Genomic DNA, 27,058 nt, shown 5'->3' with positions numbered 1-27,058 from the left:
AAAATAAGGGACACTGACAGACTTACTGGAATGTTATGAGACCCAGAATCTCCAGAAGCTGCTCAGCACCTTGCAGAATCAATTCATTGCAAAGACAGTTTGTAATTATAAGGAAACAATTTCTGAGCTTATTAAATATGTCCTTCATCTATGAAAATCCATTTGTCCTCAGTGGAAACCCAGCACACATTTAGCTTCAAAGATTATTTCACCAGACCTGGACTAACATTACCAATGCCTTATCAGATGAATGGCCTCAATAACAGCAAGTTCAGTTCTCTCAAAAAAAACCAACCTCTTCACGTGTGTTCCTTACTTTAAACAAAACTTCATGAAGACCGTAGTAGTTAAAAAATAAAGCATGACAGTCAAACTAATAGCATAAAGATGATAAAAAGCCTTGCAAAGCAGGGACAGATGTTTTATACAGAGGGAGCAGAATTAAAATTGTTTAGTTATACCACCTAGAATGAAAAGAACAGATCAAGGTTGCAGTATTAAAAACAACCCAATGACTCTGATGAGTATATTTTATAATAGATCCAGAAATATAGCATGAATTTGCAAATCATGGTTGAAACATGCACTTTGGCTTGAAAAGCTTGACACTGAAAAACTGCATTAGCTGAACTCCATTTCATATTTACAGGAGAAGACAGGTAAAACAATACCTATGTCCTGTTAAGCTCAACTAACCACTGACATCTTTGAACAAGAGGGCAGTTATTTCGCAAAGGCAGCAGCAGGTTCTCAGAATATAGTTTCTGTTCTCAGAATATACCATTCTGCCTTCTAGGAGCTTCAAACTGTACTTAAGTAGGTTTACATTTATATTGATATATCAAATGTATTTAATTTTTTTTCTGCCCTACATTTATCAATTACCTCAAGAGTTTATTGGTATAAGCCTATATGTGTTTTCATTTCTAAAAGATTTTTATGTTTTTACGTTCTATCTGTGTCTGAAATTCTTCCTAAAACCATAAAGCAGTACTACAGATCCCAGTGGCACCCTCCAAGGTATCCCTTCCTGATAAAAACCATTCTCTATTTATGATCTAACATGAGTGAAACATGAAAACAGTTATAAAAGTAGAGCTTTGAATCCTAGGATTTAAAAATTTATGTTGTATATTCAATCTGATCTAAATGTGATGTTACCCTGCTTTGAGCAAGAAGTTGGACCAGGATGACTTCCAGAGGTCCCCTTCAAACTAACTTGTTCTACAGTTTCTGCAAGTTCCTCTTCATCTCTTTAATACCTTAAACCTGACGACTTCAACTGTTTTGTGATACATCCTAAAATCTGTTAACTAGGTATGTAGTTGCTGAAGCAAAGAGCCTATAATTTAACTTTTGTCCCTCTACATTGAATAAGCTAGCCGAATTTTTACTTATTGTACTGCTTTCTTTAAAAAATAATAAAAAAAAGGAAACAACACAAAAAACCCCCTTGCTTTTCAAACAAGCAAGCCTGAAAAAGAGCTTGCACAAACCACTCTATAACTTGGCAGCTATCCCATATGTAATATTCTAACTTCTGTATTAGGTCCCTATGTGAGAATAAAGCAATATCTTAGTAAATTTCCCTGACTCACTTTTAACTTGCACTAAGCAGCACATCACTAGACAAAGAAATGTTATCTATTTGTCAACAATGTCACGTGGTACATCTTAGGATATATATTGCAGTTTTCAGGGCACTTTTCTTTCAACTCAGTAGATGTAAATCGATCAATACTGTTAGCATAGGCCCAATACCAAGAGACAGAAATACAGTATGAGAAGGCTCTAGCAGTCAAAGAGCAGTTCAAAGAGCTCTGCCTGCTGACCAGGTTTATTAGCTCTCCTAACCTGCAAAAACCACTGCTACCAAAGCCATGAGATTTACAGAACATGGTCTCTTTTGAACAGACTCCTAACCCTGAAAAGTGTAGTGATGTTAATTGATGAAGATGATAGAAAAGTTAATCTGACAAGTAGGAAGCCTAAGTTAGTCTGTAATTCAGAACGATGTGGCACACTAATTTAGAAAGGTAAGCATGCATTAAATTCTCAGTTTTCCTTAACAGTATTCAGAGAGGGTTTTGCATAGATGAAGTGATACGCTAATGCAAGGAACTATTACAAATGCTTATGTTCCAAATTAAATTAATTGGTTTTATGTTTAAATACCCTTTATAGTAGAGCAATTCTAATCATACACACAGAAATGCAAAATGCCTCATATAAAGTTCACAGCACCCTCCTGGACAAGTTGTCCAGCCACAGGGTAAGTGGGTTCATGGCGCACTGAGTGAAGAACTAGCTGAAGGGCAGAGCTCAAAGGTTTCTAGTGAATGGGGCTACAGCTGCGTGTTGTCTGGTCACCAGTGGTGCTCCTCAGGGTTCAATTCTAGGGCCAGTTCTGTTCAATATATTTATTAACGGTCTGGATGCAAGAGCTGAATGCACCGTTAGCAAGTTTGCCGATGATACTGAACTGGGAAGGGGTGTTGACTCTCCTGAGGGACAAAAGCCCTTGCAAAGGGATCTAGATAGATTGGAGCATTGGGCAATAATTAATGGGATGAAATTTAACAAGTCTAAATGCCACATCCTGCACCTAGGATGGAGTAACACCAGGCACAGCTATAAATTAGGAGAGCAGCCCTGCGGAAAGGGATTGGGGGTGCTGATTAACAGCAGGCTCAATATGAGCCAGCAGTGTGCCCTGGCAGCCAAGCGGGAAAACCACATCCTGGGGTGCATCAAACACAGCATGACCAGCCAGTTAAGAAGTGATTATCCTGCCATATTCAGTGTTGGTGCAGCCTTACTTTGAGTACTGTGTGCAGTTCTTGACCTCACAACTTAAGAAGGATGTGAAGGTCCTTAAATGTGTCCAGAGGGCAACAAAGCTGGTGAAAGACCTGGAAGGAATGTCCTGTGAGGAGCAGCTAAGGACTTTGGGCTTGTCTAGTTTGGAGAAAGGAGGCTGAGGGGTAACCTCATTGCTTTGTACAGCTTCCTGAGGAGAGGAAGTGAAGAGGGATGTGCTGATGTCTTCTTCCTGGTATCCAGTGATAGGACACGTAGGAATGGTTCAAAGCAGTGCCAGGGGAGGTTTAAACTGGACATTAGGAAGCATTTCTTTACAGAAGAGGTGGTCAAACACTGGAGAAGGCTTCCTAGAGAGGTGGTCAATGCACTAAGCCTGTCAGCGTTTGAGGCATTTGGACAATGCTTTTTATAATGTGCTTTAACTTGGTCAGCTCTGGATTGGTCAGGCAGTTGGACTAGATGACCATTGTAGATCCCTTCCAACTGAAAAAGACTATTTATTCTATTCAGCATATACATTTTGAAAATTATTGAACTGCTGTTCTCTTTGCTTTGAATATTAATCACATGTGTAATGGACTGCATTTAGTGATCTTATAAAATATGGTTCTCTACCTTTTGCTATGAAATTTCAAAGCAAAATTTCTGGCATTTTTAATGGAAACAGAAAATTGGAAAAAACTAATATGACAGAAAATGTCAGTCAAGAATTAAATGAAGCATAGTATAGTACCTGCAAGGTGGGATCCGCTGATTTGTATGGGGGTCACATTTTGGTACTAAGATTGTACAGGCAAAAAACATAAGGTACTTGTAGCAGTTGGTCTGAACCAAGGCTGGGAAAAGAGAAGACTCCCAACTGATAGAGGCTTCCTTCTGCGTCCTGTGGCCCAGGTAGTTTGGGTAATAAGTATAGTTGTAAGGCAAGTTCATACAGAGTTCCAGAGTAATTGGTTCACACTGACCTTTCACAGAAAGAACAAAAAAAGAAACACAAATGGTGTGAGATTAAATGAAATACAGAAAAAATAATCATATAAGTATTTTAGAAAATTATCGGTCTGGCGATTTCCTCTCAGGCTTGAGAAACTACAAGTTTCAGAGGTCAAGACCCCATGAGCCTGTTCATAACAGTAAAGAAAGTTGGGTTTGACCTCCGCCTACCTAATAACCTATTCAGAGACTTATATTCCCTTAACAATATGCATTAACTTCCTAAATAGCATCGTAACTTTAACATGGTACAATAAACTATTCTTTAAGAATAGATTTATTCTTTTCAAATCAAGTATCCGATTATTTCCAAGAACTCCTGCATCATACAGCAAGCATAGTACACTTCCTACTGGTGTACTATGGTATCATAACACACCTCACACTGGCATGGGAATTGTCAAAATTAAGATGACTGGGATCACAGGATACTTTGGGTTGGAAAGGATCTCAGGAGATCTCCAGTCCAATGACCTGCTCAAAGCTTGGTCAGCTCTGAGGACTGATCAAGTTTCTCAAGGCTTTATTTAGTCAGGTCTTAAAAAATTTCTAATGACAGACTGCAGTTTCTCCATATAGAAAAAAGAAGGCAGGATTTTTATTTTATTTTACTTTACTTTTTGTATCCCAAGATATGAAGGAAGAATGGCTACAATTAGGTTATGTATTGCACGAACACTGAGTAAGAGACAGTCTACATGCTAATAATTTAATTCAGATAAGACGTAACTGATAATAAAGAGAATAATAAGCAAGAGCAAAATAAATGAAACAGCTACAAGCTCATATGATTACACAGATTACCTAAATACAAATACCATCCAGCTTTTAAGGGATTTATTACAACACACATTGAACTGCCTGAATATTTTGGATTTAAAAATTGTATGGCTTTTGTACTTCTCAAATTGGTAGTCAGAAATATTTATTTTTCAGTTTTCCATCACAACAGAAAATGACAGGATTTCACTTCAATTCAGACTGAAATTCAGCTTTTTATTTAACACCAAGACCAATGTGAAATTATTTAATTTTATTTCCTTTTGAAATATGAGAAAATTTTCTATGGAAGTGTGTACTATTCCACTCATTTGTTATTAAAAGACTGCATATATTTGCTTATTCTAGAAGCAAGTGTATCTTAACACGATTAATATTGTCCACCAGCCAGTTGCTAGTGTCAGTTGCCAGCAGTGTGGCAACTGTGTCATCCCATAGCTGGATCTTTGAGAGGAAGTTAAAAGAAGACCCAACAGTCATTCAGCTGATGAGCAGAACTGGCCAGTCTTTCTTGGACTGGCATTCCCTGTTATAACCTCTTTGAGTATTTACCTCTAACCTGAGGGTCACAAAGCTCATCTTATATACAGATTTTCCTCTCTGTTAGGTCCTTGCATACTGCCAATACTGAACTATTTCTGTTGTCTCAAACCACTTAGTCCCAGCTTTGGGGTGTATGAGGTTTGAAGACTTCAACAAACTTTCTCACACTACTGCCATTTCCTTTTCTTCATGGTGAACTCTCCCTGGGCCCTCCCACACTTCAGCCCCAGATGCCCAAATCAGTTTGGTTTTGTCTTTTGATTTTTCCCCAGTGGGCATCTTTTCTTGATGTGTGCAGAATATTACATGTTCATCAGTATTTCATGATGAAACCTGAGTAAAGGAACACTTGGGTAACATAACATTAAAACTCAAGGGTAGAAATGCACATATAACCATTCTCCCTTCTGTTATGCCTCGGTTATAAGGGGTTTAGGTGAATTCTAGAAGAAAATCTAGTCCACTGAAATGCCCCCGTAGGACAGCTCTTCACATGTTTAAATATGATTACAATTTTCACACTGTGTTTAGAAAACTTCTATCACATTATATGCAGTGTCGTTGTAGATTTGAAAAAAATAACTTTGACTCACACCCAAATCCCTACAATCCACAAGCAGAGAAACAAAGAGAACATACACTCCAGGGGAACATCTGACTGCATTTAGGTAACCCAAATGTTAATCTTTTCTTCCGATGTCTGTCCTACAGTTTAAGAGATCTTGCTGCTCCCTTATTTATAGCGTATGTAAGTACAACCTAATGAGTGGGGAATAAGTAATAAAATCCATAGCATCTTTTATCCTAAATAATAAAAGAAACCCAACAACAACAAAAAACACAACACGAAACAACAACAAAAAACAGATTATGCCTGGGTTTAATATATTCATGTATTTATTATTAACTTGCTCTACCTACTACATCGCAATTAGTTCCAAACATAGTAACAAAAGTGAATGGGATATTTCACAGGATCCAAGAATGGCTGATGTTGGAAGAGACCTCTGGAGGTCATCTAGTTCAACCCCCCTGCTCAAGCAGGGCCACTTTGAGCAGATTGTGCAGAACCATGCCCAGACAGCTTTTGACTGTTGACGAGGATGAAGTCTCTGCAATCTCTCCAGGCAACCTGTGTTCGGTCACCATCACAGTAAAAAAAGGTGTTTCCTTATGCTCATGTGTTTCAGTTTTTACTTGTAGCCTCTGGTCCTTTCTGGTCCAGGCACTGAAATAGCCTGATTCCATCTCTTTACACTCTCACTTCAGCTATTTTTTCTGTTATGCTAAATATTTTTGAAATACATTATAATACCAGCCTAAACTGATTAGACATTATCATACATGGAGAACACCCATCATATTTAATATTGTGAAATGTGGCCTATGTTTTGGAATTTTCCAGCCAAAGAGTTATTTGGGCCAAAAAATACTGCTTTGTCAACACTGGATTTTTCCATGGGAATTCTCATCTCTTACTAAAGATTAAATAACTCTGGTCAAAATATGAACAAAAAAATAACATGAAACAAAGACAATGGTACTTCCAGATGTTACACAAGAAAAATTTCTCCCAAATTCTCTTGTTCTTCCATTGTGTATAAACAATTAAATATTCACTGGAGCAGAAAAGGAAAAAGAGAGATGATCCAGAAGTATAATTCAGAATATGTGTTACTCCTGTTGAGAATTACAGACTATTGCCATAATATGATGAAGAAACCACTGAAAAGCTCTTGGGTTTCTCATGACATGGAATAGGAACATTGTATTAGAACTCCAATATCACATGTCAAAAAATGTTTTTCACTATCCTGTAATGTAGTTCTAGCCACTCAAACACTTTGCAAAATTGCTGTCCATACATACAAAGGGATACAAAAATCTGCATTGATGAGGAAAATATTTTGGACCACAAGACAAACTGCTTTGGACCACACTAAGTCTCACTCTGATTTATCCACAAGATGAGTCCAAGAAAACAAAAAAAAAAGTACACTTTCAGCAATTTCTTATTGTGAGAAAGACTGAATTGCAGTCACAGGACTGTTGCTTTTTACAGGACTGCAGTCGCTGTCTATGAAAGGTAACTTGCTGAAGAGAACTGCTCCCTGAATATGTAAGAACCAAAGGCTACTGTGGGAATTGACATATTTTCTGACTTGGGTAAGGCTGCTGCTGGTGCCTTGTTTGCCAGCTAACTAGAGGGCCTGTCTTATGCATGACTGGTGACTACACAGCCATCAGCTGGTCTCCCAGAAAGACTGTGGAATATCTGCCCTTGGAGACACTCAAAACTCAGCTGCACAAGGTCATGGGTCACGTGACCTAACTGGCACTGCTTTGATCAGGAGTTTAGGCTAGTTGACAAAAGGTGTGAGCTAGCTTCCTTCTAATGTTAAACATGGTACTTAACTGTCCCTCTTCAAAAAATTAGGAGAAGCATTGATAGAAGCACATGTAAAGCATATACGCCCAAGTATCTTGCATCTTTACTTTAGCAGCATCTAAAGGTCCCAGCATGAATGGCACCTGTCTCAAACACTTGTGGGTGACAGCTGCAACTTTAGACACTGTGAAGTCTGGACTAACTGACCTTCCCATATCCATTCCAACCTAAATGGAATAACATTATCCAAACAAGTTACCTTATAGTACCAAACCATACCTTGCAAAGATAACTGCTCAGCACAAAGCAGTTATAGGATATGTCTGCACATTCATATATGTAAATGAAGGTAAGCCTGCCCATGTGCCAAGGTGACCTGAATTGATGAGACTGTATTAACACATCACTAAGTTTTAATTAATTCTGAAATACAGTTCTGCCCCAGTGTCAAAACCCAGCCAGATATATTTCTTTTGAGTATCTGTTCACAGTGCTGCATTGCACAAGTGAGAAAGAGAGCTATTCAGAAGCGAGTGTACAGTGGGTACAGGAGGCTTGCATGGAGTGGTACAGGACAGGACACAGAAATTAAGATACACAGCGCTGAAGACCCCAAACCGTTACAGTATGCATTGGTCAGAAGAATAACTAGTTTAGCCAGTTTGAGTATCAAAATAATTCCATCATAAAAGGGCTACAAGTTCTTCAGACTAATAAACACCGCATTTTCTTATGATTTGAAAATAAACCAGTAGCTTCTGCTTTACGCTTCCACTATGTTGTTTATGCAAACTCTGAATGACATTAAATATTAATAGTCCAACAGTGAGTACCCTTTAAGAACATATAAAAAATTCACAGAAAGAAAAATATCTTGATGTCAAATGTTATGAGTATTTTAGTACATTAATAATCAAGTGTCATGATTAAACTTTTTGTTTCAAGTTTGCCCTTTTCAATACTTAATCATTACACACGTGTACTATACAGTAAAGTATTACTGTGTCCTACCCTGCATCCTCATTATACTCTAAACCACCCTAAAACAGTGACAGTATGAAGCATGTGACCTACTTACTGCAGTTTGTCTGGCTGTTTCTCATCTCACAAAGAGAAGTTCCACAGGGATCAGGACAGGAAGTACATCTCTGGTCTCCCTCCTGACAGAGGGTTTGACCTGAGGAAAATAGAAATTTACTATTCTAATTATTTACCCAACTAATACAAATGACTGGAGTGTACTGATGAGAAAACACAGAGTTTACATTACAATTAAGTATTTCCTTTACATAGTTGATAAGCGCCCTACAGCATTTCAAGTGCAGTAGGGAAGCGTAAAGAACAAAAGTGTGCAGCACTATCCAGATGTCACTCTTCTTTACCCCTACGTCTAATATAAGACTTCAGAGTCCGGTTTCTGAATGAGAGGTATGGATCTCTGAAAGCCATTTACCATGATCCTCTGGCAGAGTATGAAAAGCCATGTAAACTGGATTTCAAAGGGAACAATAGGTCCTAGTTGAAAGAAAATACTCTCCGGGAATTATTCTTCAGTGCCATTCAGTTGATCTGCTTCTCATTTTATGATTATTTTGGTGGACAATAAAAAACATCCTGAAGAAAGGTCATCAGAGCTGAAGCTTTATTGTCCTTCTCTGGCTGGTTAAAAAACAAACAACAACAAGAAGAAGCAGAAACCCCAGAAGGCTATGCTCCTAAAGATGGAATCCAGAATAACTAAACCCAGCACTTCACCACAACTTTTCTGAGCACATTACCTGGGTAGTTAGTTTCTCTGACAAATCCCTGGACTTCTCTCTTTCTTGGAGGTGATAGCTCCTTTCCAAACCACTAAATTCTTTCTTCCATTAGCTTTTGCAAAATCAGCCATTTAATTTCCTATTTTCTATACAGAGGCTGAACAGTTTGTATTTTATAATTCCATCCTGTTTTAAATGGTTTATTGCAACTATTGCTTAGTGTTTGTATTGCACTACAGTCCACAAACATTAATGATTCAGTCATGGAACTCTTATATTTGGTATAGAGAAGATGCTAAAGAAACTTCATGTTTTGATGACCTTGACAATGACCTTGTCCCAAAGAACTGATGTTGTAATCGTATCAATAGACATTCTTAATTATGTGGATTTACAACCCTTCATACACATTATATATTGAAGCAATGGAGGTATTTTCTTTTGCTGCAGCAATTGACTGTCTTATTTTACAGATGCATCGGGTTGCAAAATGGAACTTGAAAGGTAGAGAAAACCTTTCGACTTTTAAAGCTGTCAGAAATCTTTAAATTAAAATTAATTTTTAAAGTTTGTTCCAATTTATTCTTACCCACACTGGAAGAGTTTCTCAACTCTTTAAAAATCTCTGTGCTACGTAGATTGTTTTGATCCTAGCACAGTCAGGGCTGAATTTCTATAAACACGCTCTACCCTGTCTTGTGACAAGATCACAGAACCAGCTGTGAGTACATCTGTATTAGACTTGTCACAAAATGGCAGCAGTAATGTTAATAGATGCCATACCTTAAATTTCATTAAGGTAGCAAAAGAGACCGTTTTTCGCATTCAGATATATAGATGAAACAATGGTCATTTGTAATCCCTATATGTGTAAACTTGTACTATTACACAAGGTCCCTATATCTTTATATAGGCAAGTGGCACATCACTCCATCTTGACCTCAAATTTCTATGCTGATTTCATATATTTACTGTGTTTGTAACAAAACCAATATTCCAGATCACTTCAGTCCTAACTTCATTGTCTCTCCTAGGCATAGCTAAATTGTTTGATTTGTAGAGCACGGAAGTCCTTGTATTAAGTGTATGTCCTATTACGTTTTCTTAGCTGCTGAACTCAACAACATCCATAAGAAATACAAAAGAAAGTTACAAACAAGAATTCTGCTTTACTATTATATGGGCTTTACCAGGAACTAAGGAGGAATAATCCAAATGACATCCAGACTCTGCCTACACATTCTTATGTGAATTTGGGATAGACAGGATATGGTTGCATAAAGGAAGAATTTTGCTCTACACAGTACTTCAAAATACTATTTTGCACATTGAAGAATGAATAAGAAGAACAATGAAAACTTATATATTTAAAAGTTTGTAGTTTAACACTAAGTGAAAAAATCTTTTAGCATATAGAGAGATCACTGACTACATAATTATCATCCCATCCTACTCCTCTGCATTTAGTATCCTTGAATCTTATCTGTTCGTCTTACCAAAAAGAGATTTTTAAGCATTTCTTCAACATCCACAAAGGCAAGAAGCAGTGAAAAACAAAAACATCACTGACTTCTAGCCCAGATCACGCATCAAAGTTTTCAGTGAAATTCTCTTTTACTAGTGATAAACAAATTTACAAGGCTTAAGTTGAATGAATTTTAAAAGTTGAAATGGTTGCTTATAGAATGTAAATAGTTCTGTACTTTTCAATTTATCCCATTCTGCTACTTCACCTCTTCTATATTAAAAATGATAGTTTCATTTTCAGCAAGAGAAATGGAAGATCACAGAATTCATAGAGTAAGACTGAGGCTGAGTATCAGGAAAGACGAAGAATAAAAACAGCATTTTGTGAGATTGCACAGTCAGAATTAAGGACAAGATCTGATCCTTGGTTTTTAGATTTGCACGGTCAGTACTAGAAGAAATTTCATGCAAGACCTTTTTACAACACCAACATTAATTGCAACGAAGAATAATAGTAATTTCTGTACTTCAACTTCTCAGCTATTTTTTTGAATACAGATGTTTAAATTGGAACAGGAAGATCCTCAGAACTTAATATGAAAAGAAGGGAGTGAGTGGACATGCTTATGAAAGGTTTTCTTCTAAATTGGTTTCCTAAAGAAATGAGGCTTATATAATCACACTGTGTATTTATCTTATGATATCAGGTCTCTTCTACTCTAATTACTTTTGAATAGGTTGTCTAATTATCACTACATCTGGCAGCACTAGAGTTTTCTAAACAAAATGAATTACTTTAATTTCTTTAAAATAACATTCATAAGAGAAAGACATTAATAGTTCTCACATTGAAGGAAAGGCTGCAGTCTGAACCTGTACCTTGTCAGAAACAAGAGAATTACATGTGAAAAATACCTTCAGATGCAGAAACCACCACAACATGACATTTCTTTCTGAGTGTCAAAATACAAGTCTTCAGGAAACCATGTTCCAGGCCTCAAGAACCTGCCTGTTTTCCTTTTCTTTCATGCAATCCATCATGTGACAGCTACTAAGTAGATGTGAAAATTATGTTCTCATATATTTTCCCTTAGTCACACTAAATCATTAATTTACTTATGCTAACATTCTTTCTCTGATTCCCAAGTTCTGATGAAAAAAGGTTTTTCATGAGAAAATTCCTGCTCAAGCAACATCAATTCCTGTGATAGTAACTTCTAATTGCTGCAGATAATCTGAATATCTATTAATCTTTTTCAAGTAACAGATGATCATGTCAGGTATTCCAATACTATGCTAAATATCACCTCCACTTCTTTTAAATTTATCTATTTTTAAGGACCAACAAAACTCTATTTACAAATTCCTGTGTGAAAGCGGGCACCAACCTGTCTTAGAACGTGTTATTTGAAAGGTAAAGAAAGCAAATTTTTCAGACAGCTTTAGCTAAAAGCATTTCAGAACAAAGCAGTCAATGGTAGGTTCAGTAACAAGAGCAAAATAAGGGATATCCTTACTTTCACTGCAGTTTTCTTCATCACTTCCATCTTTACAGTCATTATCTCCATCACACTGGAATGCACTAGGAATGCACTGCCCATTTCTGCACTCCACCAGACCCTGACTATGACACGCTAGAGAAAAAAAAAATACATATCTTCTGATCAGTTTAGGTTAATGAAGGTGTTAATTACTTTTGAACATCATCTTGAACTTATTTTAGGAGGACCTGATAATACTGCTTAGCACTGAAGATCACTAGACATTTTTCATTATACATGGGCTATGTTTTCCACTGCCTATAGCTGTGCTGATCTTTAACTACACGGACTGAAACTAAACACGCCAGGTATTAGCAACAGGCTGAGATGGAGGACAGCTTTTCCAAGAATAAACCACATCATTTTTACTCATATAAAAACTGTTACCTTTTCTTTACCCACTTACTTACATTCCTTTCTTCAGATTAGGTTCTTAGATGTCAGGAAGATTGTAGGGTAGTGGTTGCAAGGTCAAGCACTGAACGGCAGCAAGAAGCAATGCAGCATAAGCCTATGTCTTATGAGAACCTTAACCACATTAAAACATGCACTAGTTCCCAAGACTTGATTTTGGAACTCAGCAATATTCTACTATAGTTGATTTGCAGATATACACCATCATCACTGGAGCACAAACTCTAGCAAGGTGCGATAGGTTACATACAAGCACATCAAAAAACTGTCACAAACCCAGAATGCCACCAGTTTAAGAGGTTATATACATTCATTCATTACCCTTTAATGGGAACATTACAATTAAAGAAAGCTAATTCTGTAATTAACAAGAAACTGAAATACATGGCAATGCTGGTACTTCTCAATAAATGTTTAATTTGCTGCAGCTGTCTACCAGAAGGGAAATTTGTCAAGTACAAACCTGTGAAATCAAATGAGCTTATAGATTTGCCTTACAAGTAATCAGTAAGTATACTACTTATCTTACATTTTGTTTCTTATTTTTAAAGGAAGAAAAATTTAGAGATTAAGGGAACTTACAGCAATTGATTTCATCTGATTTGTCTATACAGTCATGGTCACCATCACATACCCAATCAGCTGTTATACATCTCCCATCTCCACACTGATGATGTGTCACTGGATTACAATCTAAATAAAATGTAAATATGAGGACCAAAAAAAAAAGGATTATAAATTAACATTTGTATATTTTATATTATTGATCAATTGTTCTATGCCTATAAACTAATATTTCTTACTAATTTGGCATTACTAAATTACAATAAGAGATTTTTTGTACCTGCAGATTTTTTTGCAGGTGGTAGTTACATATGTTCTGAATTCTCTCAAATGCACAGTTGTTTCTATTTGCAACTAAACAACTTTCTTAGATTTGTTAAGCAGATTAAAAGATCTTCTGGCTTCCCATCTCATGGAATGATTTTCAGTTAGCCAATGTTTTCAGTTGCCATCACAGGAAATTATTCCCTATGTTTATCTTTTAATTAGAAGAAAAAAAAGTTTCTCAACTGCTGTATTTGGCACTTAATCAGAAACTGGTTTTTGCATACACTTACAATTTTCCATAAGAATGATCTACAAAGAAATTATTTAATTCTCTGTCTTACCCTTTCTACCCAAATACTTCCACAAATAAAGAAAAGCATTCTGTTGAGCAAGCTGATGTTACACCAAAATAAATAGGGCTGTAGGCACAGTTCAGTCTGCCAAATCTGCTATGAAATCTATTTATAGCCTGCACAAACAGTTAGATCTTAAATTTTGCATAGAAAAAATATCTCAAGATAGGAATGGTAGGAGTCAGATAAATGTTTAGAAAAATCTTTAACTGGAGATAGTTTATGAAAAAAAAATCAAAATAACCAAAACTGCCAAGAAGTAGTAAAAGATCTTAGAGTATGTTTAATTTAGAGGAAAAATATAAAACAAACCCCAGAAAAAATTGGGCCCTGACTTTTAGTTTTGAAATTCTCTGTGCTTTCCCTTAGAAAATCAAAAGAAAAAACAAACAAACAAAAAGATAAATAATATTTAAATTTTTTACGAATTATTTTATAGTACTTAATTTTTCTCAGGTGTAGTATCAGAACCAAAATACAGAAAAAATAAGGCTTTCAAAGTTTTCTAATATTTACATGTGAAAACTATTCTTTTTTATGGCAAAACTTCATTTTTTTCCTATGAAAGTTAAGTGTAAGTAGAAAGACAAGTATATGGAGGCAGAACATATGAAATTGATTGAAAACAGAATTCAAAAGAAACAGAATTTGAAAGAAACAGAATTTGATCATCAAAACATACAAGCTCACTATGAAGCTTATGCAGAAACAGTTCAGCTATGAAACAGTTGGCATAACCAGTGTGTAGTCTCTTATGTTTGCTTTAATCTCAGTTAAATTCAGCCAAGTCAGCAAGAAAGCAATCATAACATCTTGAATTAGTTTAAAACAAATTGCAAATTTTTTTTTATTTCTTCAAAATACTACTACCTTCAAAATTTCAATTAACTCAAAACTATCCTCTAAACCTTTTCAAATTGGGTACAGAATTTGTGACCGGTTTTTACTTTGCCCAAAAAGAATAACAGCAGGATATATTATTCTTCTAGTAGTTTAAGGAAAAAGTTTACTGGCTTAATACTGCTATCTTAAAGACTTTAGAAAAGAAAAAAACCTCATTTACCACAGTTTTGTTCATCACTAAGGTCTCCACAGTCATCATATCCATCACAAACAAAGGTATAATTTAGGCATTTTCCTGTGTTGCAACGAAATACATCATCACTGCAGTCTACAAAAGAAATTTTTGTAATGTAAAAAATGTTAACATGACATTAGAACATTCACGTAACTGGAATGTATTGACTAAAACAAGATTAGCTGAAGAAACTCTAAAATTTAAGGTCTGCATTAATACTCAATGTGTAACAGTTTATTAGAATCTAATACAGAAGAGCAAGAAAAATCAAAAGAAGTTTTTAGACATTTTTATTCTGTTCCCGCCAGTTGCTTTTTTGATCAATACCATGAAGAGAAAGTGCTATGGTTACACATATGGACCAAAATGTTTAATTAATTTACACACTTAAAGCTCTCAAGAAAGGTTGTGGGTTTCATTCGCTAGATTACTAGGACAGTCTTGAGCACCTGATGTGGCTATTAGGTGGAGCAGAAGCTTCTAAGAGCAAAATCAAGACTCCCATACCCTGCTTTTGAGCCTGAGGCAGGGAAAGACCAGGGAAGCAGACACACCTGACAGGAGCCAGCAACACTCAGGAGAGATGCTGGCTGAGGCTTGGGCATTGCCACGGCAACCACGGCCACCCCACACCTACAAAAAGCAACCTACGGAGCATGAGCAACCAGAGCATGACGCAGGAGTTTGCATGGCAGGGTGTCATCACCCTACCAGCTCAAGAGGTGAGTTCAGTTAGTGGTCATCACCTTCTCAGAAGGATCTTAGCTATGGTACCCACCCAGCAGAAACCTATGTCCTCTGCACTCGCCAGAGTGAATGTGGCAACCCAGACAGAGCTCCCAGGAAAACACAGAGTCATCCAGGCCTCACACTGCAGGGCTTGCCAGAGCCTTTCACTGGTAGTGCACAGCAGTAGTGAGAACAGCTGTGTGAGGTGTGATCAACTGGATGATCTGCTCAGCCTGGTGGCAGGTCTATGAGAGGAAGTAGGAAGGTTAAGGAGCATCAGGCAGTCCGATAAAGAGATAGACTGGTGGAACCATGCTCTGACCTGAGACAGAAAGAGGAACATCCACCAGAAAAAACCAAGATCAAGGGGATCCTGTATCCTCCCCTCACCAGGCAGAAGCTTAAAAGAAAGGAGTGAATGGAGGCAAGTCCATACTTGGGGCATCAGGTGACCCCACTCCTTGCCCACTTCGCCTTCCCAGGTACCTCTGTACAACAGGTATGAGGCTCTGGATGCAGAAGGCCAGCCAATGGATGATGTAGATGATGGTCCATCTACATCAGAGGTGTCACCAAGGTCAGAAAAGCCTACCCACCCTATCATGACCAATGCCATGAGGCAGAAAAGACAAGTTACAGTTGTAGGTGACTCCCTTCTGAGGGGATCAGAGGATCCAATATGCTGGACAGACTGTCCTCTTAGGGAAGTCTGCTGCCTCCCTGGGCCCAGGTTAAGGACATCACTAGGAAACTTCCCAGCCTGGTACAGCCCTCAGACCATTATGCATTACTGCTCTTCCATGTGGTTAGCGATGAAGCCACAATGTGCAATCCAAGGGCAATAAAAAGAGACTTCAGGGCCTTGGGACGGTTGGTAAGGAAATCTGGAGCACAGGTAGTTTTTTCCTCTATCCTTCCAGCTGCAGGCAGTGACACCAGAAGAAACAGAACGACCCATACATAGTTCTATGGCTGGTGTCACCAGCACAATTTTAGGTTTTTTGATAATGAGGTGGACTACGTGGCACCAGGCCTGCTGGGGTTGGACAGGATTCACCTTTCTGGAAGCAGGGAGAGGGACATTGCTCACATGCTAGTGGGGCTCATTGACGGAGCTTTTAACTAGACTTGAAGGGGGAGGGGGATAGTATCAGGCTTGCCCATGACAAGCTGTGGTGATGACACACCAAGGTTAGAGGGATGGGGTGCTAGTGAGGCCCCTCAGCCTGTTGCTCTGAGATGTGCTGGGTACACTGGAGCACACCTGAAGTCTTACACAGATGAGCCAGGGGGTTCCTGATGTAATAGGAACCAACAGGGGAACACTGGTGAAATACCTCAAAGGAATTAAGGTGTGACCAAGAAGGTGACAGGGCCAACAGCACAGCTGAAGTGCCTCTACAGCAATGCACACAGCATGGGCAATAAGCAGAAGCTGGAAGCCACCATGCTGCTAGAACCTAGTTGCCATTACTGAAATTTGGTGGGACAAATGCACGACTGGAGTGCAGTGGCTATCAGTGGCTACAGGCTATTCAGAAAGGACAGGGGAGGAAGCGGTGGCAGAGGCACTGCCCTCTACATCAAGAAATGGTTAAATTGTGAAGAGTTGTCTCTGAAGAATAGCCAAGAGCGGGCTGAAAGCTTATGAATAAGAATTAGAGACCAAGGCAACAAATGGAACTTTGTGGTTGGTGTCTACTACAGGCTGCCTGATCAAGGGGAGCCTATTGACAAATCTTTCTTACTCCAGCTACAGCTGGTCAAACTAAAGGGCAAGAAGGATATGCACAGGCAGTGGAAGCAGGGACAGGTATCCTGGGAAGAGTATAGGGACATGGCCTGTTTGTGTAGGGATGGGGTCAGGAAGGCCAAGGCACAGCTGGCGCTGAACTGGGCAAGGGATGCAAAGAATAAGGAGAGCTTCCATAGGTATGTCAGGTAGAAAAGAAAGTCAAAGAAAGCACACTCCCCGATGAACACCAATGACAAAGAAGTAACAACGGATAAGGAGAAGGCTGAGGTACTCGACTTTCCTGCCTTAGTCTTCACTGGCAACTTCTCTTCCCACACCGCTGGAGTTGATGGACCACAAGACAGGGACTGACTAAATCCCTCCCACTGTAAGAGAAGATCAGGTTTGTGACCACCTGAGGAACATGAACATACATGAGTCTATGGGACCTGACAGGATGCACCCCACAGTCCTGAGGGAATTGGCTGATGCAGAATGCATCTCCACTCCATGATACTTGAAAAGTCATGGCAGTCAGGTGAAGTCCCTGGCAACTGGAAAAAGGGGGAAAATTGCACCCATTTTTAAAAATGGCAGAAAGGTGAACCCTGTGAACTATCAACCTGTCAGCCTCATCTCCATGCCTAGGAAGATCATGGAACAGATCCTCCTAGAAGTTATACTGAGGCATATGGAGGACAGGAAGGTTCTCATGAGGTTCAACAAGGCCAAGTGCAAGGTCCTCCACCTGGGTTAGGGCAACTTCCAGTATCAATACAGGCTGGGGGATGAAGGGATTGAGCCTGCCAAGAAGGACTTGGGGGTACTGGTGGATGAAAAGCCGGACATGAGCTGGCAATGTGTACTCACAGCGTGGAAGGCCAACTGTATCCTGGGCTACATCAAAAGAAGCGTAGCCAGGAGGTCAAGGCAGGTGATTCTGCCCCTCTACTCCGCTCTGGTAAGACCCCACCTGGAGCACTGCCCCCAGCTCTGGAGTCCTCAGCACAGGAAAGACATGGACCTGTTGGAATGGATCCAGAGGAGGGCCACAAAAACGATCAGAGGGTTGGAACACCTCTCCTATGAGGAAAGGCTGAGAGAGTTGGGTTTTTTCAGCCTGGAGAAGAGAAGGCTCCAGGGAGACCTTATTGCAGCCTTTCAATACTTAAAGGAGGCTTATAAGAAAGATGGGAACAGGCTTTTTGTGTTTTGTGACAGGACAAGGGGTAATGGTTTTAAACTAAAAAAGCATATGTTTAGACTAGATATAAGGAAGAATTTTTTTATTATGAGGTTGACCAGAGAGGAGGTAGATGCCCCATCCCTGGAAACATTTAAGGTCAGGTTGGACAGGACTCTAGGCAACCTGATTTAGTTGAAGATGTCCCTGCTCATGACAGGGAGGTTGGACTAGATGACCTTTAAAAGCCCGTTCCAACCTAAATTATCCTATGATTGTATGAGGTTACTTAAAAATTTGAAAGGGACAAGGACTGCAGGAAACACAACATCCTTTATCAGACAAACTTTCAGCCAAATAAGTCCTCCTTCAGTTTTGCTATATCTGCTGTATAATTCTAGAAGGTCTTATTTCATCTCCACCCACTCTCCCCAACTTTTACCGAGTCTCCTAATAAAAGTCATCCTCTACCTATAAACACTGTATCATTTAACAGACAGGCTTTCTTTTAAAGGTAATCTTAACTCATGAAATGTATAATGCTTGTTTTTTCAAGACGTAGTATTTTTATTCTTATATTACTAATTTATTTTTTTCCCATTTGTAATGGAACTTGAGAGCCACAGTCTCATAGGCATTTTTAAATTTTTTAGCTTACATTAAAAACTAAAGGAAAAATCCAAAGATAAAAATATACAATATTCTATGTAACAGAAATTGTATCAACTTCCATTAAATAAATTGTAGGCTATTAAAGGAAAAGCAAGCTTTAGCCTCATTCGTATTGAGACCAGGAGGAAATTGCAGTCATCATTTATTCCTTGGAGTATCGCAGATAAAATCTATCAGCAACTTCCTTAAAAGCAACTTTGTGAATCTTGGAATGCCCAGGCTCTTAAATCACTAATAAGAAGAAATCTTTTGAGGGTAGTCTAAACTGCACAGTCTGGAACTCAACCCTGGGTCTGGCATTTTCCAAAGTCTGTATGCACAGCCCCCCTGTTTTGTGGTATCATGTCCTACTGTAGTCCCTATTTAGTCATTGTTCCACATTTTCCTTTTTTCTTTTTCATTGTTTTCCTACTGTACATTTGCTTAGCTTTTCTAAAGGTGTTAGTAGTCCAATGAAGTTTTTGTCAACAGAGATAAACACATAGGAGCTCTAAAGATACACACTACCATAGAGAAATAAATAAGAAATCAGGATATTAAGCATGTATATTCATCTTTTCTTTTCTACAGCACCATATACTGGATTTATTTAAATGAACCACATCCACAGTTGAGGCCAAGAGAACTTTTCTAAACAGGTAGGTTTGCGTCTGCTGTAAAATCAATTCCAAGGACTAGGAAAAAGATACTAGTAACAGTCTTCTGTTTATTATCAGAAGTGGTCTTCTTTTGCATGTTATTGATCCATTAAAAAAGAAATGCTCCAAAATACTTCTGCTTTCCACATGGCTCCTTGCAGTTCTTCCACTTAAGAAATTTGATAGATCAAAGCACATGCTGTGGCCAGAGTGAACAAAAGTAAACACATTCAATGGCAGCTCAGAGAGTTCAAATGTCAATATACACAAATACTATGCAAAGCTCCTACCCTGTATCAATAGCCTTTAGTTTTCAGGTTTCCCTGAATGGATTCAGTGCTTCAACAGAACACTGCAAGGTCTAAGAAACTTACTGCAATGGACTTCATCACTCCAATCATCACAGTCATTGTAGCCATTACATTGCAGTCTCCCTGGGATGCAGATCCCACTGGCACACAAGAAACTCTCCTCACCTCCACACAGTGCTGAAAAAGAGAAGACAAGAAAGAACACATGTTAAACTTTTCAGGTCAAGAAGAAATAAGCAGAAATTAAAGATAGGGTAATGAGTCTTAATTGATGCACTTAATCAACAAACCCCAAATTACTCAAATTCAAGCAAGTGGAAACTGGCATTTTCATATAACTTTTCTTATTTCAAAAACAGGTATCTAGGCTGAGTTAATCAGTGAGGTTAAATCTACTATTACCTCTAAAAAGCATCTGTACGGGGCAACTGCTAAAAATGGACCTTAGGATGGGATGAAGCAAGCTCTTTTTTTCCCCATTAAATAGATGCATCAGATTAAATACCCAGCCAAAGTCACAACAGATGGATCTTCTCAGCCTAGGTGTTCAGGCAAAAGATTATCAGGTTGAGACTTAAGAGTATCATAGCACAGACACCTTTCTAGAGCAGAAGGATTCCTCAAACATTCTTATAAGTCCCTGAACACTAGAACATGGTCATCGTTGCAATTCAATATATGGGGAATTGAGATACCTAAAGAGAAAAAAACCCAAACCCTAGAGCGTTAGGTATCTCACAGGAGATATGCAGGGACATTATGTTCAGAGAGAGGTAACACTTTCCCATTCAGGTCCTTCAAGGCACTTAAAATATAGAGATGCAAATCACCATTAATTTGTTTACACCTTAGTCCACACAATAGAGGCCAAACTTCCAAGCATTTGCTTTAAATAACATCGGCTGAGAAAAATCCCTGTAAACCATACAGGTGGGGAAAGACATCAAGTGAAAATTACATGGGGACACGAAGTAAACAAGCCCAGTAGAAAAGCAATTATTTCCTTCAGAACCTGATTGTTGGTTTATTGTTTTGGTTTTGGTTTGCTTTTTGTTTTCAAAAGCCACGGGTAACAGTCAGGCTACTCAACCAAGCTAAACAAACCAAAAAAGTTTCACCTTCATTAAAATATCAGCAAAACAACCCCAATAACTTTACTTTAAGCATACATAACTGAAATGAGAAATAGCTTTCAGATATGGAGGAAAACAATCCTGTCACTTTGCTAGTGTAAAGTTGTTAAATGTATCTCTGTGTGAGAACAGCAAGTTCAAACAATAAAATCTCGTGAAAGTTCAAAATTCTACTTTTAGAAATTCCGTTGCAATTCAAACTTTGTATCCAAGTTTGCCAAGAACAATAAAGGTCTCTAACTGTAGCTTTCAAACTTTACCACAATGCAGATCACAGGTATGAAAACACATCAGTTTCAGCAGCAGCAGCTACAGAATCTCTTCCGCCATTGAAGTAATTTTGCATCTGATTGCAACATAGCTCCATATTTCTCATCATAAAATACCTAAACTTGCATTTTTCCTATTCCTATATGAGAATTCAGTTCCTATTTCTTCTCCCTTTATTCTCTGAACCTCATACTTAACAAAGTCTGGAAAATGTATTTGTCATCTACATGCCAAAAGCAAAAAAGTACATATTGAATATCTGCATCATAAATTTGTACTCCTCGTAACATATCCATGAAAAAGTATATTCATTCAGGATACAGTTTAAAATTAAATTAAGGGAAAATTACCAAATATCTAATGATAGAATTTTCAGTAGCATGGGCTTTTATGACCTCAGTTTGGCACTGCAGTAAATGATAGCACAACGGTAACACACAACATAAATTTCAGATTAACCCATTAATAAATCAATGACTATGATGGTGTTTGTGTCAACATTTTACTTGGTCCTGCGCTCAGTAGAATCCCCAGTATAAGGAATTATCCTTAACAGTGAAGTATTAACCACAATAATGTGTTGATTAAGCACATTCTTGTGCAAGCAAAAACTGAGCATAAATGAAAGATCAGTCCTAAACTCACACTGCTGATTTCCCATTTAAACTCCTCTTTCTGGAGTCAACATTTCACTTACAAAAGGAGGGAAAGTTTTTTTTAATCTCTTCCAACAAAATAGTCTGTTGTGAAGTAACTCAGAGCATACAAGTAATCTCATTTTATATGTCTTCAGAAGAACAGGAATATAAAAATGAAACAAAATGGAAAGCAAAGTGGTGCTGATGAAATCTGGCAGTGTTTCACAAAACATGCAGATACAATTTAAGGACATAAAAGATGAAAGGTAGAAAGATATGAGAAACACGAACTAATAAATAACGACTCTCCATCCTGCTACATCAATTTTTATCTGCCTTATTTGGTTGTTCAGCCATACTGTTTCACAGAATTTCAAGAATTCATTATTTAGTGATGTCTTTTGATTTTAATAAGTGCATCATAAAAGAAAACTTGATGGAAACTTTTTTCCTTAAAATCTCATCTTTCGCCACAAAAGCATGTGTGCCCATTGTCCCTGCACAGCATATTAAGTATGCCATCGTCTGCAAAGTGAGCATTCACTTTCTTTAAACCTATGCTTTCCTGAGCACCCTCCAAACAACCCAGCTCCTAGACATTAGAATATTAATAATTGGTTTGTTCTCTTCATTAAATGTGAACAGTCACGTTTTGACATCTGGATTTAGATTTTCAGTAGGATGCAAAATCACCTTCTGTTGTCAATATATTATGATTTTCACAGTTGCAAAGTATTATCTATCTCATGATAACTGGTCTTTAAATCTGATGGAAATACCACTGCCTCATTTTAAGGAAAATCTCCCTTGCAAATACAGCTAATACTCCCTTACGTGGTACAAGTCTCCATCATCCTTTTCCCTAAACTTCTTTCTTTTCTATTTTCTGATTTATAAAACATCCCCCATTATTTTGTGGTTGAGAAGCAGACAGAAAATGTCTTTGGAAAATTCATTACTTACTATATAAAAACTGAATTTCATGTCTTGTTTTATTAAATACCATAAGCTTAATTTGATTTTTAATACTGAAAAAGATCTGTTACTTGCAAAAGTTCCATATATGATCCTATTTGTTGAAGATTAGCTGATTTATAAAAGCACTATGAAGCAATGCCATTTAAAAAAGCCTGGGAAAGGCAAGATGTTCTTACAGAATAAGGAATCTTTTATGTGTTTCACAGATAAGGGTTCTCTTCCCAGCTCTGCTGCAAACCTTCTGCATCACCTTGGACAATTTAGGCAATCTGTGCCTTAGCTCTATACCTATAAAAAGATGAAAAAACTTCTCTGTTTTCTTGGGCTCTTTGAGGAGAAAAATCATTAGCTTCAGTACTACAAAGCTAATGCTGCAGGAGTCTTATGAACTCATTTTCACACTGATGAACTGATATTTAAGATTTCCCACAGGGATTGAAATATATTTCTATTTTGGGAACATCGGGATAGCTCTCAGAGAAACATCACTGAATGCAAGAAGATCAAGAGGAAAACCTGAAAGATAAATGTCAATGGAAACAATACAATTTTTGAGACAGAACAAAGCTATTTAAAACTGCCATCAGCGAATGACCCATTTTAAGAGACCTCAACAGGCAGTTATGAAAAGACTATTACACCTATTAAATCTGCCCTTGGGACTAAAGAATGAGCCTTTAAAGCACCTACAAAAAATATAAAAATTTCTGCTCACAATCAGCCTTTCTGTATAGCAATGTGATATTCTTCGTAATTTGCCAAACCACTATGTGCACTGTGGATGCTGTCATGTACCACTGAGCACCAGACATGCCTAAACATGTAGAGTGTGTTTTTTAAAAATGACAAACAGCTCCAGCTTGCACTGATTTCAAGTCCAATTAATTACCCAGATTTCCAATTTTATATGTGGTCCTAACATAGCAGTCCTTTCTACTGCACTATGGAGATGGATACACGCAAACACTCTCAGCACCTTCATTTTTACTCTTAACTTTTGACAGCAGGGGATTATTTTTTTCAACATATGCTTCTGCAGGAAATTTTCAGAAGGTTGACAATTTGACCATATCTCCAAAAATCAGGTTTTAATGGAAATTATAAAAGCGTGGTCTTATGCTGGAAAACAAACACTTTTGTTCAATGCTGAATTTCGATATTTGATCTGAAAACTAGAGGATTTAGATATGCAACTATTTATAAAACTTTATTGAACACAGGCTGCATGCTCAGAAATGCTGGACTGTTCTAAACAAAGCAGCAGTAGAAGAAATAAAGCCTTAAATAGATGTCTGAAGTAAAAAAATGTTGGACCATTCCACTCAAATTTGCCAAAATTATGAAAAATTGTCAGGGTGTTATAAAGGAATGTGCTGGGAAATGTTAATTAATGATACCTTTGTCAATAATTCACAGATTTATTAATATAATAATGCAAATATTCACACCCCCAAACTCATGAAGAAAAATAAAGGTGAAGTAAAAGGCACCCACAGAAAATGGAAGCAAACCTTGCTGATAGAGAAACTTGCTGCTTTTAGGCCTTCCCCAGAAAGGTTTACAACCTGGCAAAGCTTCCAAAATCCCTGACTAAACACTATTGGTGGCAAAAAGTGCTTTATTTTACCTGCATCTGGTGTACTATCAAAAGTGCTTCTGACGAGCCAAGACCATTTGTGTCCTGTACTTTCAAGCTAGATTACTGGGATGCCGTCTATAGAAAATTATTTGGGCAGGTCCCTGGAAAGCTGCAAACAGCACAGACTGAAACAAATATATTATTCTACCACCCTCTAGATTGATACCTGGTTGTATTTCAAGGTACAGCAACAGATAAAGCACTGTATATCTGTGAAAATGACCATTAAAAGTGCTGCTATTTTTTAAAAAAGTTAGGAGAAAACATTCACTGTCTAATGCTACGAAAAAAGTAGGAGCTATCAAATAAAACTGTCTTTAAAACAACCAAAAAGTGGTACTCTTCATGCAATGCATAAATAAGCTGTAACACTTTGCAATAGGATACTACGGATGCTAAAATGTGCAAAAATCCATGAAACAAAGGGGATGCATTAACTGAAGAAAAAATCTACGATGGGTCAAAAATTACAGAAAAGTCCTTGAATATCAAACAGATGGAAAATGCAGTAGTATTTCGGAAAAGTATTGCCACATATTCTTGCCCTGTTCTCCTATTCTTCTCTGGGCATCCAGTTTTGGCAGCTGTTGGAGTCAGCATTACAAAATAGATGGACTTTTCATTTGACTCAATGCAGTCACAATAGCACAGTGGGACACAGGAATCTTTGTATTCTCTTGCCTGCAAATTTTCATCACCTGCTCCCTATATCCCATGTACCCTGCAGAACGGTGTATGCATCTTGAAGCCATCAGTCCTAGAAGGTTTTGATACTAGGATCACGATCACAGAATTAGGAAAGTGGACAACTCCTTCCCCCCAGGAAATTTTCCATTTCTCTACTTCCTTATGATGCAAAACCCTGTGGGAGAAAGAACACAAAAGACCTTTCTCTTCCATTCAAGTAAAGTGGCCTAAAAAGGCCACATAGGAAACTCCAAGCTGGAAAAGAAACAGGCAAAGAACAAGAAGGCAGAAAGAGATAAACGGTGGCGGAGGCAGAATAGGAGAACAATCAAAATCAAAGGATATAATAAAATATAATGCAGAGTCAACAGAAGTAAAGAATGAGTGCTTGGGGGAAAGAAACAGTTTTTTCAACTGTGAATGTTTTCTCACATGAAACACCATCACAATCTTGAAAAACATTTTGTCTCCCTCAAAAAATTATTCCACTATTGCTGTTTTTGCAGCTGGTCAGTATCAATGTTACATACACACAAATCACCTCTCTCTTCTTTTTACTGCATTAAGGGAATGCAAGGGCACAAAAGAAGGATAATGTCTTCCTTTTCTCAGATAAATTCTGTATTGGATGTGTATAATTAGCTTCACATTTAGTGCCTTTGAATCTCTGCTCAAAGGTATTCCTCAAAGACAATTCTCTAAATTAATACCGGTGTGAAAAACCCTGGAAGATAAACTGGGTACCGTGGAAAAAGAATATCAGAACTGTTTTTATTGGTGTTTTATTCTTGGAACAAAACAAAACAAGATCTGCATTAGTTAAGCACATTCGGTTAAGAAAATTAGTCTCTCACTCTCTTGAGTATTTTCTGTATAATTTGCACTATTGCAGCTTATGCAGGACAAGATAGCCTATGATGGCAGCCACTAGAAGAAAGTGTGAACTGTTCAGCTGAGTTACTGCAAAATTCAAAGCTGAACTTGGGTAAAGGCAATGCTATTATAAGAAAGATGTACTGCTGAAGTCTATAGTTGTGGTGTTAATACATCTATTCACTGTTTGGTTTTGCAGTATCTTAAAATGTTATACATTAACTGTTAATGACTGTTGCTAGTATTCTTAATGTAGTGCTCCAATTAAATGCTTCTTATCCAGCTTAAAACAGTCTAAGAGCTCCTGTGGTGGCACCTTCAAACAGCTGAAATAGTTCACTCCAATTATGCATGCATTTAGCCCTTTCATGCCCTTGAACATTGCAGGGCATTTACCGACATGTACAATAACTAATTTCTATGGTTTTGCCCAGAAGGCAGATTATCCAGGTTATCAGCAACGGTTTTCCTGCTCACCAACTACTTTAACTTTCTAACCGGACAAAATTAACAGACTGTGTCCAACTGAAGAACGGCTGCAATAACTAGTGAGTAAAAAGTTCACAAAGATTTGTCTTAGAGAACAGAAAAGTTCTGGTT

At 37.8% G+C, this 27,058-nt stretch overlaps 1 protein-coding gene across 1 annotated transcript in view; it reads right to left on the bottom strand.

The window, feature by feature from the left end:
• The window catches only part of CORIN (corin, serine peptidase), a 146,485-nt gene that overhangs the window by 37,623 nt on the left and 81,804 nt on the right, over positions 1 to 27,058 (bottom strand). Inside the window, exons 6-11 of the mRNA XM_037393916.1 lie at positions 20,304 to 20,417; positions 14,958 to 15,065; positions 13,293 to 13,403; positions 12,273 to 12,389; positions 8,607 to 8,705; positions 3,557 to 3,788 (exon numbers count right to left, since the gene is read on the bottom strand). Of these exons, the coding sequence (XP_037249813.1) occupies positions 3,557 to 3,788; positions 8,607 to 8,705; positions 12,273 to 12,389; positions 13,293 to 13,403; positions 14,958 to 15,065; positions 20,304 to 20,417 (781 nt within the window). The remainder of the gene's footprint in view (positions 1 to 3,556; positions 3,789 to 8,606; positions 8,706 to 12,272; positions 12,390 to 13,292; positions 13,404 to 14,957; positions 15,066 to 20,303; positions 20,418 to 27,058) is intronic.

Source organism: Falco rusticolus, chromosome 1 (assembly GCF_015220075.1).
Source record: "Falco rusticolus isolate bFalRus1 chromosome 1, bFalRus1.pri, whole genome shotgun sequence".
In the NCBI taxonomy this organism is placed as follows: Eukaryota; Metazoa; Chordata; class Aves; order Falconiformes; family Falconidae; genus Falco; species Falco rusticolus.
This window is presented reverse-complemented; position numbering and strand designations above follow the sequence as displayed.